General features: G+C 40.2%; 1 protein-coding gene across 1 annotated transcript in view; it reads left to right on the forward strand.

The window, feature by feature from the left end:
* Positions 1 to 1187: 1187 nt before the first annotated feature.
* The window catches only part of pkd1l2a (polycystic kidney disease 1 like 2a), an 85389-nt gene continuing 67321 nt past the window's right edge, over positions 1188 to 19255 (forward strand). The window contains exons 1-11 of the mRNA XM_059993137.1: positions 1188 to 1312; positions 2904 to 3078; positions 6803 to 7010; positions 8467 to 8587; positions 8691 to 8835; positions 10136 to 10336; positions 10907 to 11052; positions 13313 to 13495; positions 15306 to 15431; positions 16004 to 16171; positions 17266 to 17393. Of these exons, the coding sequence (XP_059849120.1) occupies positions 1310 to 1312; positions 2904 to 3078; positions 6803 to 7010; positions 8467 to 8587; positions 8691 to 8835; positions 10136 to 10336; positions 10907 to 11052; positions 13313 to 13495; positions 15306 to 15431; positions 16004 to 16171; positions 17266 to 17393 (1604 nt within the window). The 5' untranslated portion in view covers positions 1188 to 1309. The remainder of the gene's footprint in view (positions 1313 to 2903; positions 3079 to 6802; positions 7011 to 8466; positions 8588 to 8690; positions 8836 to 10135; positions 10337 to 10906; positions 11053 to 13312; positions 13496 to 15305; positions 15432 to 16003; positions 16172 to 17265; positions 17394 to 19255) is intronic.

Genomic DNA, 19255 nt, shown 5'->3' on the forward strand with positions numbered 1-19255 from the left:
CCAGGAAGAAGATTCCCCCATGATCTAGATGAGGAGGAATTTCTTTCACCAGAGAGTGGTGAATCTATGGAATTTGTTGCCACTGGCAGCTGTGGAGGCCAAGTCTTTATGTATATTTAAGTCAGGGTTGATATGTTTTTGATTGGTCAGGGCATGAAGGGATATGGTGGGGGAGCAGGAGATTGGGACTGATAGGAAAACTGGATCTGCCCTGATGAAATGGTGGAGCAGACTCAATGGGCCAAATGGGCTAATTCTGCACTTATATCTTATGGTCTTATGGCCTTATGACCTAATTGAAAGTTAAATAGGCTTGAAGGGCTAAATGGAGAAATAACCATTCACCCCATCATCTGCCTGGGCTCCACCCTCCCCTAACCCCCTCCTCAAATTCCGAACATTATTCATAAATTTACAAATAACAGTTGAATTCATGAATGATTTTGTCCAACATACAGATGAAGGAAAGAATTGTTTGAGTTACTACGTGCAACAAAATATAGCTAGATTATTTTTCAGTACAGACCACTCTGCTGCTTCTGCTTGCCCTTGCTAGTGGAGAACACAGATCATAAATCATGATTATTACTGCTATCAGTGAATGAAGCTCAACACTGGGCAGGGGCTGATGAAACAATTTTATTACAACCAGACTAAGCTCTGCCTCTTAAGTATGTAAAAAAAAATGAGAACAGATCAACTTTTGCTGAGAAATGTCTTTGCTTCCTTCATTTGTGCTTCAGCAGAGACCTTACGCAGTAAAACCAAGGACGAAGCTGAAATATCATCACCACAAGTAAGCAATTAAATATTAAAATTCAGTTTCTAATAATTTGAAAATAATAAGGATGAAAATAGGATTGATTGGTGTAACTTGCCTTTTCCTCCTGTTCCCCCCTGCTGTAACTGTTCACCTGTGGAAACTGTCGCTGATTGAATTGCCAACACATTCATAGAGGATAAAAGTTATCTTTATAAATCTTAATTAGTTTAGTTTGTAAAGATAAAAATGTATTTTTACTCAGTATGTTTCATAGCTTTAGGTGTACCTCAGGATAATGACTCACGTTATTGCAGATCGTTGCATGACTGCCAGGAGAGTTTTTTGAGGTAGTACATGATACGGGATGAACCACTGACACCACACAATATGGTTCTGAATTTCTTCATAATCACAACCACAACCATCACCATATACCAGGATGCTAACGGAGTTGCACTGTAGGAGCAGTGGAGTAACAGTGAAGCTCCATGTCCACTGATCCCCTCAGAGTTGCCGTTCAAGTTGATAGGACGGTGAAGCACGCATATGGTTTGTAGGCCTTCATTAATCTAGAGAATTGACTTCAAGAATCAGAATCAGGTTTATTATCACCAGCATGTGACGTGAAATTTGTTAATTTAGTAACAGCAGTTCAATGCAATACATAATCTAGCAAAGAAAATTTTTAAAAAATAAATAAAATAAAAAATAATAATGATGATAAATAAACAAGAAAATTAATTATCTATATTGAATAGATTTTTTTAATGTGCAAAAAACAGAAATACTGTATGTTAAAAAAAAGTGAGGTAGTTACCAAAGATCCAATGTCCATTTAGGAATCAGATGGCAGAGGGGAAGAAGCTGTTCCTGAATCGCTGAGTGTGTGCCTTCAAGCTTCTGTATCTCCTACCTGATGGTAACAGTGAGAAAAGGGCATGTCCTGGGTGTTGGAGGTCCTGAATAATGGACACTGCCCTTCTGAGACACCGCTCCCTGAAGATGTCCTGGGTACTTTGTAGGCTAGTGCCCAAGATGGAGCTGACTAGATTTACAACCTACTGCAGCTTCTCTCAGTCCTGTGCAGTAGCCCCTCCATACCAGACAGTGACGCAGCCTGTCAGAAGCTTTCCATGGTACAACTATAGAAGTTTCTGAGTGTATTTGTTGGCATGTCAAATCTCTTCAAACTCTTAATAAAGTTTAGCCAGTTTCCTTCTTTATAACTACATCAATATGTTGGGACCACGTTAGATCCACAGAGATCTTGACAGCCAGGAATTTGAAGCTGCTCACTCTCTCCACTTCTGATCCTTCTATGGGGATTGATTTGTGTTCCTTTGTCTTACCCTTCCTAAAGTCCACAATCAGTGCTTTTGTCTTACTGACATTGAGTGCCAGGTTCTTGCTGCAGCACCACTCCAGTAGTTGGCATTGCTCACTCCTGTACGCCCTCTCCTCACCACCTGAGATTCTACCAACAATGATTGTATCATCAGCAAGTTTATAGATGATGCTTGAGCCGCAAGCTAATGTTGCAGAGGAGATTTACCAGGACATTGTCTCAGTTAGAGAGCATGTATAATGAAGATAGGTTGAGCAAGCTCGGGTTTTCCTCTTTCGGGGATGAGGGATGACTTGATAGAAGTGTACAAGTTGATAAGAGGCATGCATCGACTGGATAGCCAGTGACTTTTTTCAGGGCAGACAAGGTTAATACTGAAGGGCAAATTTTAAAAGTGATTAGAGGAAGGAATAGGGGAGGACATCAGAAGTAGGTTTTTCTTTACACAGAGAGTGGTGAGTGTTTGGTACGCCCTGCCAGGGGTGGTAGTTGAGGCAGATACATTTAGAGGCATTTAAGAAACTCTTAGATAGGCACATACATGATAGAAAAATGGAGAGCGATGTAGGAGGGAAGGGTTAGATTGATTTTAAAGTAGGTTAAAAGGTTGCAACAATGCTGTGGGCTGAAGGGCTGTGCTGTGTAGTGTTCTATGCTCTATGAAATTTCAGAACCATATAATTTTTCTTCAAATTAAATGCTCACTTATCAATCATTATTCACTAATTATCAACTTAACACAATAATTTAGCAATTTGACCAATGCCAAAGCATTTTTTTTTGTTGTTCTTTCAGCCCCTTCCAAAGAGAGAAGCCATTGAAACATTCCAAATAAACTCACTTCAAGCCAAGATTATAGGTAGCTACCTGGAGGCAGCAAATCCATTTTCTCAGCTCGTTCTGAGCGGGAGGAAATCGAGGAACTCTGATCTTCATGACCAGAGTAAAATGTTGTTCCATTGGTCATGTGGTATGTTATTAAATCATTTGAAACTTCACCTTTAGTCAAAGCATTTTAAATATTGTTCTTTACACTTCATATTTTCTCCATCCAGAGCAGATACTGAGCACATACCAAGTATTTTCCATCTACATTCTTTACTTATGTGTATCTTTTGTAATTTATTAAAAGTTCCTGTTAAAGTGTCCAATGTGACTTTTCTTTCATAAATCATTTATTTTCCGAAAACAACCCTTTCATAACTTTTTCTTTGGTAATTACCTCCAGAATGTGACAATTGCAGTTATATACTTAACTCTTAACTACCTTTTAAAATAATGCACCACCTTTGCCCATTTCAAAGTTTCAAAGGTTCAAAGTTACACTTATTATCCAAGTATGTATGTAGTATACATCTCTGAGGTTTGTCTTCTCCAGATAACCACAAAACAGGGAAAACTATGGAGGTCATTTAAAGAAAAACATCAACCCCCCCCCCTCCCGAAAAAAGAAAAAAATCTCACAAAGGGCAACATGATCATCAATCCCTCCCCACCCCATGAAAAAAAAACTAACAGATTGCGCCAAATTGTAAGAAGAACATCATACCCCAAACCCCCTTCCTCGCACAAAAAACTAACAAATCACGCCAAACAGCAAAAATAATATCAACCCCCCCCCCCCATACACACACAAAAAAACTTAATTCTCATCCCCTTCCATCAGAGGAAGAACATAGATCTGAAGATGGGAGGAAGAGTGGGGGACAGAGGTGTTAAGAGACGAATCAAATTGGATGGACTTCAGAATCTGGGGATAAATTTTTAATTGTCCAGACAGCTGTATGACAGAATGCACAGACCAATGACCTGAAATCAATTGTTATTCAATCGATTTTGAGAGGCCAGACTTATTTAAGGAAAGAGTAAGGCTTGCTTGCATTTACCTTTTCCTTTTCCTAACCCTGAGCACCCAAAGCACTTGCAGCCAATCAATGATCCTTGACTGCAGTTGTGCTATGAGATATAGATGGCCATCTGGTACACAACACGATCACATTAACAACAACGGAACATGGAATTTACACCAGTCAGCACAGCAAAAAGTCCCTTCAGTTCACACTGTTGGGCTGAACTAATTAAATTAGTAACCAAATACTCAACTAAATTAATCTCTTCTGCTTTTGCAATGTCCACATTCTTTAATGGGCTAAATGGCCTAATTCTGTTCTTATGCCTAATTGTCTTCCATTTCCTACATGTTCATGTGCCAATCTAAGAGCATCCCGAAGGACTCTTACGTATTTGCCTATATTACCACCCAGTCAGTATATTCCAGACACCCACCACATGCTTTGCTCTTAAACAAAGACCTGCCTTTTTGTATTAGGCATTTCAACCCGATCCTTCTCATAATCTTTTCAACTTCTATCATATCCCTCCAAGTCTCTGCCGCTCCAGAGAAAATCATCCTATCTGGGACCAGTTGGCTTGGACATCTCTGGAATGAAAATAGGGCATTATTGGGTATTACGAAAATAAGCTTTGGTTAGTCTCATCAAAATGAAGGGCACTTGAAGTTGTAACTTTTATCACAGTCTGCAGAAATTTATCAGAATCAGAATCAGGTTTTACATCATTGGCTTACACCCGTGAAATGTTAATGTTTTGCTGCATCAGGTATGTTGTAATACATAATAATAAAACTAACTTACAATAAAGTATATATGAAAAATAAATTTAACAAGTAGTGCAAAAAGAGAGGGCGAAAATACTGAGGAAGAGTTCATAGGTTCATTGTCCATTCAGAAATCTGATGGCAGAGGGGAAGAAGCTGTTCCTGAAATATTGTATGTGTGTCTTCAGCTTCCTGTACCTCCTCCTTGATGGTCGCAATGAAAAGAGGGCAAGTCCTGAGTGATGGGGGTCCTTAATGGACACTGTCACTTCCATTTTAAAGATTTATTCCAGCTATCACAGAAGGGTCTGGGCAAGGGATCTCTACTTTCTCTCCTTCCTTCTCCTTCCACTTAATATAATTCATCTTTCTCCACCCTTTCCATTCACTTTCTGCCATTTTGCTTTCTGATTTACTTCCTCCTTCTTTTTTAGTTTTCTGGATTCTAGGCCTCTCTGAACTGCTGCCATACAATAGCACCCGGATGTCTTTGTAATGACCTCTTGACTGGAGCACCTAGTTGTCAGGTTTCACATTTTCCATGGTCACTGAGCACGAAGAACACGAGTCTCATTCATGCCTTTCTACAGACACCTTCCCAAGTTTTTGTTACATTTCTGAGGATTCACCCCACTTCTTGCACCAATACGGAATCGGCAACACTCCCCAACAGCTTGAAGGTAATGCTTGCTGTGTAAAGTGTTCTTTCAGGAGTCTTGTAGCACTGTGGTGAACTACATATACCTGTCTGGACACGCCCCCGCTGACTGCTCCTGTGGCTCCTCCCACAGACCCCAGTATAAAGGCGATTGAGGTCTGAGCCTGGCCTCTTTGTCTCCAGGATGTAGTATGGTGGTCAACCACTGCTTATTCCTTCTTCCAGTCAATAAAAGCCGATATCTCACCTTTACGTCTCAGAGAGAGTTACTGATGGTGCATCAAGCACCCAGAATAGGCCTCATGGCCAACTGGGCCATGCCAACCAAGATGCTCATTCAAGCTAATCCCAATCTGCCTCCAGTGGGCCCAAAATCTTCTGAACCTTTTTTTATCCACGAACCTGTCCAACTGTTTTTATTTAAGCTGTTTTTGTACCTGCCTCAATTACTTCATCTCTTAGCTCATTCCATATATATAGATACACAGTCTCTCCATTTGTGAAAAAGATGCCCCTCAAGTTCCTATCAAATCTTTCCCCTCTCACTTTGCGAGCTGGTTTCAGGGATCTCACTTCCTGTGCTAAATTGAATTGACTTTATTACTTACATCTTTCAAGTACATGATGAGTGAAAATCTTAATGTTACGTCTCCGTCTAAATGTGCAATATGCAATTTATAGTAATTTGAAATAAGTAGTATGTACAGCAGTACAGTCAATATGACATAGAAATAATGTACAATTGTATCAGTGTGAACTAATTAGTCTGATGGCCTGGTGGAAGAAGCTGTCCAGGAGCCTGTTGGTCCTGGCTTTTATGCTGCGGTACCATTTCCTGGATGGTAGCAGCTGGAACAGTTTGTGGTTGGGGTAACTCAGGTCCCCAATGATCCTTCGGGATCTTTTTAACATGAGTGCCAGCATCCATGAGATTTAGTAACACAGCACTAGAGAACATCGTGCTGAAACCGTAAGTCTCCATTTCAGCAAGACATTGCATAAGAAATTCTATGAAAGCTGCTGTGGGAAGACTTGAGCTTTTGTGAATTTCACAATGCCAGTTGATCCATGATGTCATTTTAATGCAATTAAAAGTGATTAAGCAGTTGTTAGGATTATGGCCAAGAGAGAGTGGATATTTAGATATTTAGGAATCAAGAGACATTGGAATGTGGCAGAGATGTGGGACTGAGGTAAAAGATTAGCTGCTACCTGACCAAATGGCAGAGCAAGGCATGTGAGGCTCATGGTCTAATCCTGTTCCTATTTCTCATGTTGTACCGGAGAGACTTTTATATCAGGTTGTGGAAAAATTAAGATGTTTTAATGTTTGCGGTAATACTTCAGGAGTAATAATAATCCCGAGAAGGAGGGAGTATTTCATCTATTCTTACAATGTTTTTTTTCTGCCTTGTTAAGGTCTATGTTGGCCATTGTGGAATATTTGTATAAGGAATGGCCAAATCAACACCACCCGACAGGATCTGACCATCATTCCCTCCTGCCTACCTCCACCCAACTCGTTCATTTCCATAAAATTAACCGTGAGTGCTTCTGGCAAAAAGAACAGCACAGCTGAGAAGTGTCTGATCCTCACCAAGAATGGCAAAAAAGGATTGGATATCAGGTATGGACCAAAGGTTACTAGAATAGAGGTCAACTAGTGAGCTAGGTCATGTTGATCTACAGTTTAATTATGAAAGACAACTCAATTACAATTTTTCTGTGTTTGCAACCAAGTCCAGTAGCCAGTTACAGCAACAATATCACAGTGATGTTAGAACATTGTGACCTGAGCATAAACGCCGCTCTATTGTCAGTGTGGTACAGGGCAGTTCCACAACCTGCAGGATGTCTGTTTGGAAACCCCAATGGTTTGACATCTGTCTCACCAGGGGATGTTTACCATTCTGCCTTTCAACCCAACGGAGAGCTGGCTCTCATCGTCCCGTTACACTCACTGGGGCCTTGGTCCCTTTTAGAATGGATGCCACCAGCATCTTCTTAGACCTGCTGGTGTTGGTGCTAACATGTTAGAACTGAGTTCACACTGAAGCATTTTATAACTTCCTTGCATATCGGCTCATAGTTCTTTAATTTTAATTTTATTGTCCCAGATGTATTGCTTCCATACTTTAATTTAGAATGATAATTAGTGATGAGCATATGTCTGTACAAAAGGAAAATAAATGGACCCAAGTAGGAAGCAACACCAAGAACAGGGGAATTTTAGAGTACAAATCGCTGAAGTTTTAACTAGAATTGTTTTCTTTCCAGACATTATAAGGAGTTGTTAGTTTAGGAAATGTAGCTGTGTGAATTTTGATTTATGTACCTGATTATAGTTTGGACCAGCTCATCCAAGAATCTGATGTTTTGAGTTTGAAGGTCGAGTCAGATAAATACAATCTTAGATGACCAAAGCAGAGCGATTACCAATGCCTGCACCCAAGGAAGTGAACACTTTAATATTGGCCAGTTGTGATATGAGTTCTTTAAAGAGGTCATTATCATTACATTCCTTTTGCATTTGAAATATTTTGAGCCATGCCCAGAATGGTAAAAAGTTCCTCTATAGATGTACATTGATATTTGTGAAGAAGCAATCCATTCTATGAATGATATAAAATATCCGAATTTTATCTTGCCACAGACCATATGATGCTTGCATGTTATGAATTCCAAACTCTAAATCAGGGGCTCCCAACCAGGAGTCCAAAGAACCCCCTGGTTAATGGTAAGGCTCCATGGCATAAGAAAAGCTGGGAACCCTTGTGTCTAAACGGATTGGATAGGAATCTGTTGAGAAAATTATAGTGACGAGTCTGAAAGTGGTATTCAGAAAAATAAATCCTTGGATTACTTCAGAATGAAGATCACAAGCTGAGCAACAATATCTTCTCACTTGACTTCTTGGTGATGGGGCCCTGATGTGGGGGATGTAGCTGAATTATGAAGCAGTGACCAATGCATAACAAAATATAAAAAGTAAACATTTTGCTAGGGTAACTTTAGTGACTCAAACTTAGCAATTATTGCCTTGAAGATGAAGTTGACTGCAAATATCTGGTGCTATCTCTCAGGTGTAAGGACAACTGCAATCCAATCAATCCTTCAGAAGATGTTACATTAATTGTCTCTTGTCAAGAATGCAAGAATACAATCAAGTATAACTGGTACATGGTTAATCCTTCAAACTCTGAGGTAAGAAAAGAAGCCAGGCTACACTGTTTTAATCAATAACATCTAAATGTTGGAATTCAAAATGCTTTACAGAATCCATTGATTTGCAATTTTTATACTTTAGATCAACTTGCCTTCCATTTATAATGTCAAACAAGGAAACATTGCTCTGGAATCATTGGACTTAATGAAGGAAAATACAAGCACTCTGGTTTTGGGAAAAGAGGAATTGACTAAAGCTACTCCAACATTAAAAGTGAGGGCAGTAGGTAAGTTGAATTGATCTCCTTCTTTTAAAATCATTGAGGTTACTGATCATCTGATTCCTCTCAAAGTGACTGAAAATGAAACGCCTTGTGTTGTGCGTCAATAATGTTAAATAATCCAAGCAAATGTTTGCCGTCTTCAGCTCAAAAACTGGGAATGGTCAAGTGGAAAATGCATTATATCCTCTGACCTGAATGAATGTGAGTAATTATTCAAAGCTAGTAAGTCTGGATTAGCTGGAAAGAAAGAATTGAAAACTATGTGCTTGACCAGAACTAAAGGTAACATACACTTGGAGGCTTTCTGAAATTTACTGCTGAGTGACACAGCACACACTTTGAGTACCAACAGAAGAAGATCAGGTTTCAGAACCAGGTAACTGACGTATTATAATACGGTTTAAATACTAGTTTATTCAATGTCCTCAGGGACAGGAGACTGTTGGCTCATTTATTCAGTACTGTTCCCTTTTGTACTCTATCTGATCACTGCTCCAGATATACTTGACTTTTGCAATCAATTTGATTGTTGAACTACATGAGAGGATTTCTACACACACAAAATGCTGAAGGGGCTCAGCATGTCTGGCAACAACTATGGAGGGGTCAAACGTCAAAGAGTTGACGTTTCTCATGACAGCGGCTATATTTCGTTAGGAATTTGTGGAAGATTGGTATGTCACCAAAGACACTCGGAAATTTCTACAGATGTACCATGGAGAACTTTCTAACTGGCTGCATCACTCTCTAGTACGGGGTGGGGGGACACTGCACAGGATCGAAATAAGCTGCAGAGAGTTGTTAACTTGTTCAGTTCCATCGTGGGTATTAGCCTCCAGGATATCTTCAAGGAGAGATGTGCATCCAGCACATGCCCTGTTCTCATTGCTACCATCAGGAAGGAGATACAGGAGCCTGAAGGCACACACTCAATGACTCAGGGTGCTGCAAAGACAACAAATTTCAAGATATTAAACCTGATTCTGATTCAGATCACTTATATCACTCCATAGATGCTGCCTGACTTGTGGAGTTCCTCCAGCAGATTGTGTATATTGCTCAAGGTTTCCAGCATCTACAGGATCTCTTCTGCTTATGAGGGAATCTATAAGCTTTAATGTTATGAGCCTGCTTATGCACCTCAATTAAAAAGACCCCCACCCACAACTTGTCCACCCTCGTCGGGACAGTTTTCCGGGTATTGAAGGCAAAGGATAAATTACTTATTGAAAAATTTCTGTTTGCTTAGAAATTACAGAATAAGGTGAGCAAATATATTTGCTAATGTGTTGTTTTCTTTCAGGGATCAGCGACAATGGGTTTTACAGATACAAAGATTATATTGTTAGTAAGAAGCCACCACCTCCAGTGCCATCCTGCAACGTATCTCCAAAAGAAGGGTCAACTGTCTCCACAAAATTCAGCATCAAATGTAGTGTCAACTGTAGCTCTGACTTATCCTGCAGCTCGTCAGGCCTTACCTACTGTTTTTTTGTGAAACCAGGTAATAATAGCCTTGGCTCACTCCAGCAGTATTATATATTAGAAATTCATCAACACATGCAAACATAATTTACCATGCACATGTCTCTAGGAGACGTGCACAATATGTCTTAAGCTCAGAGAAATGCAACTGGACAATTTGATTCATGGCTCCCTTTTGCGGAACAGATTCTAACTGCTTTATATTTCTAGTTTGCTTTTTTAAACCACACTGGTTCCAATCATAACTCCATGATGTGAAGCATTGTCCAGATGATGTGTAGAATTTTCAGAAGGAAACCCCAGAAAAAAAGGGCATGGCTTAATTTGAAATTAACAGATTACATTTGCTGCCAGAACTTAATAGATTTTAAACTGGGGATTTACTTTATTTCTGGTTATCCAGAGAGAAAAATGTGAACTTGTAGCCCAGCAGCAGATCATTTAGTCCAAAATCTACTTGGTACTCTCTGAAGCTCTCTCCTTCGAGTCTGCCTCTATCACCTTCCCTTTGAAAGTTACTGTTGAATGTGCTTGAGTTACCCTTTCAGACAGTGCTTTTCAGATCACACAGCTTCTAATCTCTTTACAGATATTCCATTACACTGTGGACCACAGCCAGTAATGCCACCTATATACCTACCAATGGGGGACTCAAATAATGATGATCAGCTGAATATCACAGTCACTGTCAGAGATAATTTGGGCTCCTTAACCAGTGTTGTCATAACAGCAAAGGTATGTTCTGTTCTTCGCTTTGGGTAAATAAATTCCCTGAAATAACTATGGATTTCTAAGCAGAGGAGACAATGTTGATCCGAGGGTTAGTGGTTGGGGGATGGGAATGCAGTGAAACACGAGTTATGGTCTATAGACAAATGAGGTCAACAACAAATACACAGCTGGACAATTAGTTTTCAGTGTTTTCTTTCCTGTTTCCAATTTGCGGGTGGGTGATATGTTACATTTATTTGTGAGGGAGAAGTTGGGAATTTAGGATTTGATGTTCTTGTTGGTATTATTCTGTGTGGGTGAATCTGTTTTTGTGTCTGAGAGAAGGGGTTGGGGTTTTGATGCTATTGCCGCTGTTCTTTTCTGCGAGGGGGGTTTGGATTTGTTGTTATTGTTGCTGTTTTGTTTCTGCAAGGGAGGGGGCTGGGAACTTGATGTTATTGTTGTTTATTTTCTGTGAGGGAGGGGGCTGGGTATTTGATGTTACCATCACTGTTTTTTTGTTGGGGGGGGCTTTGGGGTTTTGGGGAAGTGGGTGTTCTGCTGGTTTTTTGTGCGAGGGAGGGATGGGGTATTTGGGAGTTCACAAGTTTTGTTTCTTTTTCTTTTTCATGTCAGGAGAGGAGTGATTGCTTCTTTTTCAACAACTTCCATGGTTTTTTCTGTACTTCACAGAATACAGAAAACTTCACATGGTTTTTTCTGTATTTTACCTGGAGAAGATGAATATCGGAGTTGTATAGTACATGCATACTTCGACAATAAAATGAACCTTTGAACCTTTTGAACCTTTAACATCAGAAGAGTTAGACATAGCACGAAGGATTTACTGGTTCCCTTTTTGCAGACTTGACAGACGCTGCTTCAAATGCTGATTATTTCCTCCATCTTTAGCTTTCATATTAGAAGTGTTCTTTGCGTGTAGCTTTTAACTGATTGTATTGTATTTTCTTGTTCTAATGTGAACATCTGCAAGAAAATGAATCTCCGGTTTGTTTATTTATTTTTGAGATACAGGATAGAGTAGGCCCCTCAGTGTAAGAGACTGGGATTCAGATTCAGATTTGCTGATTTATCACATGCATATTGAAACACAGAGGTACATAAAATCTCAAGGCTCATAGGTTAGGTAGGTGGCCACAATCTTTTACCATGGTAAAGGAGTCCAAAACTAAAGGCGTAGATTTAAGGTAAAAAATGGAAAAAATTATTAAGATCCTGAGAGGCATCTGTTTCACACATAGTGTGATAGGGATGTGGCATGAGCTGCCAGAGGAAGCCATATAATTAACAATATTTGGACAGGTACAAGGATCATAAAGGTTCAGAGGGATATAGGCCGAATGCAGGGAAATGGGACTTGCTCAGGTAGTCATCTTGATGGAGATAGGCCGTGTTTTATGACTATTTTTGGTCTAGTGGACAAGGAGAAGTTTAAACGTATTGAAGTTAACTTTTTTTTAAAAAATACTTCTGTGTATAATCCACATGCAGTGCTAAGGGCACTTATCACTTCCCACTGATTGCACATGGGAAATCAAATATTGGGTTAACAAGCAGGGCCTAGAAATTAAAACTTCCCAAGCTGCATCTGCCATCATTTTGTCATCAACCTTGTCTTTTGCTTGCTTGATGCTTACCGTGAGGCAAATCTGGGCTTTCAGATGCAGTATTGGAAGAAGCCTATGTCCTTCTGGACAATGGGGTGTAAGACTGGCCTGATGACCATCCGCACTAAGGCTTTTGCTGCCAAGCCTGGCATTCCCTGCCCATTCTAGATTCATTGGTTTACTGGATTGAGTCAATTGCTCAGCTTGTGAGTTCCAGGTAAAGCACACTGCTGGGGGTGGCGGGAGAGGCTGATACAAAATGGGCTCTCAGGAGATCCTTAGCCACATGGATGTAAGAAAAATGGAGGGACATGGGCTGTGTAGGAGGGAAGGGTTAGAATAATGTAGGTTTATATACTGTAGATTACCATAGCTTTGTGGGCCAAAGGGCCCATACTGTGCTGTAATCTTCTACATTGTATGTGTTGGTCTGTTTTTATGAGGGAAGATATAAAGAAACTTCTTCGAGCTTTTACGTTACCTATCAGCTTTATTTTCACTTTTACTAATACCAGTTTTCCCACAATATTAAGATTTAAAATTTATTTTCTCTAATCTTCTTATGTAATACGTTGACAGCAGTTGAGAGTCACAGGTAAAATGGAGGACGTTGTGTCAGCAATAACCTCATTACGTTTATTCTGTCCTCGCTACAGGTTCATGAATTCTCAAACAACAGGGAGAATGAAGATTTGGCAACGCTCTTCTCGAAGAACCTAATGAAGGAAACGCCCAACAGTTCCTCACGAATCCAACTGTTTGAATCAATCACTTCTGTACTGAATCAAAAGTCTGATACAGAAGACTCGGACAAACTGACTCTGAATGACAAAAAGCAGGTATGTTCTGTGGAGAAAATAATAAATGTATAAAACATAATTAAGTCCTAATAAAGGTTCGAGCTCATAACAGCCAAACATTCCCAAGCTACTTTTGTGAAATTGATCCAGTAACTTTGAAATTTCCAAGAATTGTTTGTACATATTGATAACTGTGACGTCGATGTCCATGAATCCACAAAGTGGCTTATATGAGTCAGTACATTCCAGGATCCGGACTCACTCAGCTGATATTAGCACAAAGGGCAAGGGTGATGCTTACTGCATGACCAAGGGAGCATTACATGTTTGAAAGTGCTGTCTTTCAGATAAGATTTTAAACCAAGATCTCTTTGGCTTCGAGATGAACATGAAGGATTCTGTTTTGAAGAAGTAAGAATTTATCCCCAATGTCCTGACCAAAATTTTATTCCTCACTTAATGCAAACAGAAAATTTCATCATTAGCGTGCTGAGATTTGAGGAATTTTGCAGTGTGTTACTTGGCTCGTTCTTTTCTCACATTTACATTAGTGATTATACTTCATTTGCAACTTACGAGAGGTGATTGATAAGTTCGGGGCCTAAGGTAGGAGTCAATGATAGAAAACCTAGCACATTTACTTTTCAACATAGTCCCCCTCCTACATTTACTCACTTAGTCCAGTGGTCGTGGAGCATACAGATCTTGGACCTCCAGAAAGTGTCCGCAGCTGTGAATGATAATTTCGTGGCCTGAGGTAGAAGGAGATGAGTTCTACAGCTCTCATTACATGCACATGCAGGTCAACTCTTTGAGGGATTATGCAGAAAGTTTGAAGTTTATAACTCATCCCCTTCTACCTTAGGCCACGAACTTATCGATCACCCCAATGAGTTATTAACTTCAAACTTTCTACATAATCACTCAAAGAGTTGAACTGCATGGACATGTAATGAGATTCCTTCTACCTTAGGCCACGCACTTACCAGTCACCCCTGCTGTGGACACTTTCTGGAGGTCCAAGATCCGTATGCTCCATGACTGCTGGGCTAAGTGTGTAAATGTGGGAGGAGGCTATGTTGAAAAATAAATGTGCTAGGTTTTCTAAAATTGACTCCTTCTACCTTAGGCCACAAACTTATCAATCACCCCTCGTATTTTGAAATTTAATGACTTCAAAAGTAATTTATTGGCTAGACTTCCTTGAAAGGATGTGAAGGGACTAGCTAGAAGTCATCAATTATCTCAAAATCTTTACACACCAATATAAATCATCACATTTGCTCTCACCATTTAATAAAAGGAAAGAACTTTGCAATCTGGAAGTACATTTTTAAGGGCTTCAATCTATTGAAATAGATCAACCTTCATTCTAGACCAGGGGTGTCAAACTCATTTTAGGTCACGGGCCGGATTGGGCAAAATGCAGCTTCACGCGGGCCGGATCAGTCGGGCGCGTGTGAACGCAGCTTTCATTGCCTCCGTTTTTTCAGCCTGTTCTCATGTGTCTCAGTCTCTGCTATAACTACAAAGTGTTTCACTTCACAAATTCCGTTTCTTATGAAGAAGACTGCTGAGCAAGCATTACTTTTATGATTGGTATTAACTTACAATCATAGGCTTCATATCGCCGGGCCATTAATAATTAAAATAATAGATCTATCGAAAATGATCTCGCGGGCCGGATATAATTGTATGCCGGGCTGGATATGGCCCGCGGGCCTTGAGTTTGACACCTATGTTCTAGAGTAATGTAGATAAATATATATTCATTAGACAAGGAAGAAGTTGCTGAAGATTAATGTAATTGTATCTAATTGTGTTTTCTTCCACCAAAACCACGTCGAAGTTGAGGGAAACAATCCTCTCCAACTTGTCAGTTGTGGATATCTCATCACTGCACAAAGTTCTTGAGGTGTCTGAAGTTCTAAAGCAGCTAACGCACTGGTCTGATGAACTGACATCTACATCACAGGTACCGAGCACTGGATCAACGGTTCAATTTAATATCAGTGAACGTAGACAGTACGCGACCTACAATTCTTATTCTTTGGAGAGATCCACAATCCCTCTCCCCGAAGAATGAATGACAGAAAATGTTAGATCCCCAAGGACACCCTCCCCCCCATGCAAAAGCATCAACTCTTGCCCTCTCCCCCCTTGCTTCAGGAAAAGCATCATCCCTCCCCCCTCCACGACCTACCATGCAGAGAATAAAAAAGCCTCTAGAGGCCATGATCTAATGCCCATCACAAAACCGCTGTCTATCCCAACACTTCAACATCCCACAGACCATCTCTCTCTCACTGCAAGTGAACATTTCTAATCTCTTCCAGCTTGATCAAAATCATTTCAGGTCTGCCGTGCTCTTGCAAAGCAGTGGCAGAATGCTAGAAACAGGGCATCTTCTTCAGATGCTCACTTTCATACTTATGCATTTGCCTGAAAATGCATCGGAGAAAGTAAGATAAAAATGCGGTTATTATTAAAACTGTGGTCTGTTCAGCTGTGCTGAGACAAAACTATATTTGTTTTGTTTCTCTAAAGTTGGAGGCCAGTGCAACCCTGGAGAATGTGAGTAAATCACTGCTGACTCTGGGTGACGAGAACCCTAAGAAAAAGATGGTAGCAACAACAGTGTTATTTAATGTGGTAAACAACGTTCTGGAAGCTTTAGTAGAAAACGATGAATCGGACAGCATGGTACCAGATACAGTAAGTATGGTTCTACTGAGGACCAAAATTCATAACTGAAATAATATAACCATATAACAATTACAACATGGAAATAGGCCATCTCGGCCCTTCTGGTCCGTGCCGAACACTTACTCTCACCTAGTCCCACCTACCTGCTCTCAGCCCATAACCCTCCATTCCTTTCCTGCCCAGATACCTATCCAATTTTACTTTAAGTGGCAATATCGAACCTGCCTCTACCACTTCTACTGCAAGCTCGTTCCACACAGCTACCACTCTCTGAGAAAAGAAGTTCCCCCTTGTGTTACCCCTAAACTTTTGCCCCCCTAACTCTCAAATCATGTCCTCTTGTTTGAATCTCCCCTACTCTCAATGGAAAAAGCCTATTCACTTCAACTCTATCTATCCCCCTCATAATTTTAAACAGCTCTATCAAGTCCCCCCTCAACCTTCTACGCTCCAAAGAATAAAGACCTAATTTGTTCAACCTTTCTCTGTAACTTAGGTGCTGAAACCCTGGTAACATTCTAGTAAATCTTCTCGGTACTCTCTCAATTTTGTAGACATCTTTCCTATAATTCAGTGACCAGAACTGTACATAATACTCTAAATTTGTCCTTACCAATGCCTTGTACAATTTTAACATTACATCCCAACTTCTATACTCAATGCTTTGATTTATAAAGGCCAGCATACCAAAAGCTTTCTTCGCCACCCTGTCCACATGAGATTCCACCTTCAGGGAACTATGCACCTTTATTCCTAGATCATTCTGTTCTACTGCATTCTTCAATGCCCTACCATTTACCGTGTATGTCCTGTTTTGATTATTCCTACCAAAATGTAGCACCTCACACTTAGCAGCATTAAACTCCATCTGCCATCTTTCAATCCATTCTTCTAACTGGCCTAAATCTCACCTACTTCATTATCCACAACACCACCTATCTTAGTATCATCTGCATACTTACTAATCCAATTTACCACCCCATCATCCAGATCATTAATGTATATGACAAGCAATATTGGACCCAGTACAGATCCCTGAGGCACACCATTAAATGATAGCACCCATGCTATGCCATGTTGTCAAATCTATTTTTGCATTTCAGCAAAGAGTCATCTCGGAGAATTTACTGGACACCATAGACCATTTGCAGATAGTGGCATTAAATGATGCAATAGCAAATGAAGAACCTATTCTCATGACAACGCCCTCAGTTAGAATGTACCTACAGAGGTAAATGAAAATTTATACAATCTATTTTATGCTTATTGAGCCCGACAAGGTTTGTGATGAATTTAAGTAGGTATATATTCTTACTGAAAAGCAGACCTTACCCAGTGAACAAACATCCAGAAGATAAATTCTCAAGGTCAAGGTTGAGTTCATTATTTATGCTTGAAGTCCAAGGTTATCCATTAATCATGATAGATTTTTTCAAATTCATTACCCAGCATCTTGACGATTTGTATCGACAGCATAATGTTAAAATGAACAAAATAAAGTTACTGAATCTCAATGATGCAACTATTTTAATAATCTCCTTGCGGTGATGGAACAGTGAGTAGAAAGCTAATAACATTTCGTGGAAGGGAATAGCTGAAGTCCATAAAAAACTTTTAAGTATTCTGATTTGCCGTTCTCCCCATGAAATTTGAAACTAGAGTGGGTTAGTCCCAGGGTAAGACCTGGGAAACCACAGGTGTTGGTTCAGAGCTGTTGGTAGGATCTGTTGCTGTTTTTCTGCTGTAACTTTACAGAAGAATGGAAAACCAAATTGAAGAACTGAAATTGTTATACAGGAAATAAGCATATTGATGTTTGAAGTGAAAGAAAGCCTAGAGGAAAAGTGGCTAAGTAGTAGAGCTTCAATATTGGGGGTTCAGACATTAAAAAGTAACAAAGTAGCTGATGGGTCTACAATCAGAGGCTACAAATTCAAAAGATCACATGAGCAAAAACTTATGCAGCCAGTTGGTTGGGTATGTGCTGCATGATAGGAGGAAAGTACGACAGGAGGGAGAAAACTACCAATCCATTGGCTCAATATCAGTGGTTAAAATTAATGATCGTGAACTACACTCAGTGGCTATTTGAGTAGATACAGGAGCACAACCGGGTGTGATTTTTTTGCTGCTGTAGCCCATCCACTTCTTGGTTCAACATAGTGTGCATTCAGAGACGCTCTTCTGCACACCACTGTTGTAATATGGGGTTATTTGAGTTTCTGTCGCCTTCCTGTCAGCTTGAACCAGTCTGTCCATTTTCCTTCGACCTGTACAGGGTGCTTTTGCCCACAGAACAGCAACTCACTGGTTGTGTTTTGCCTTTCAGCACCACTCTTTGTAAATTCTTTGTTGTGCACGAAAACCCCAGGAGATCAGCAATTTCAGAGATACTCAAACAACCCTGTCTGGCACCAACAATCATTTCACAGTCAAACTCACTTAGGTCACATTTCTTCCCCATTCTGATGTTTGGTTTCAACAAGAACCGAACCTTTTGACCATGTCTGCATGCTTTTATACGTTGATTTGTTGTCATATAATTGGCCGATTAGATATTTGCGTTAACAAACAGGTGTACAGGTGCACCTAATAAAGTGACCACTTTGAACCATTTCACCAATCAACTTCCCAGCTCTTTGCTTCACCCCTCTCCCTTCAGGTTTCATCCATCACCTTGTGATCCTCTCTCCCCTCCCCCCCCCCCCCCCCCACATTTTAAATCTACTCCTCAGCTTTTTTTTCTCCAGTTCTGCTGAAGGGTTTTGGCCTGTAATGTCAATTGTACTCTTGTCCATAGATACTGCCTGGCCTGCTGAATTCCTCCAGCGTTTTGTGTGTGTGGCTCGTATTTCCAGCATCCACAGATTTTCTCTTGCCCCCTTTGAACTGAGTTATGCAATTTTTTGTTCCTCCGGCTTGGACTGTATTTAACCAGCAGGGGGCGTCAGGAGGCGAGGAATAAAAGATGTTGCCTGGAGCTGAGCAATGTACGCCATCCTTTATAAAAGAATAAAGATTATCTTTATCTGTCACATGTACATAAAAACATAAAGTGAAATGCATCATTTTGCATCAACAACCATCACAGTC

Source organism: Hypanus sabinus, chromosome 17 (assembly GCF_030144855.1).
Source record: "Hypanus sabinus isolate sHypSab1 chromosome 17, sHypSab1.hap1, whole genome shotgun sequence".
NCBI lineage: Eukaryota > Metazoa > Chordata > Chondrichthyes > Myliobatiformes > Dasyatidae > Hypanus > Hypanus sabinus.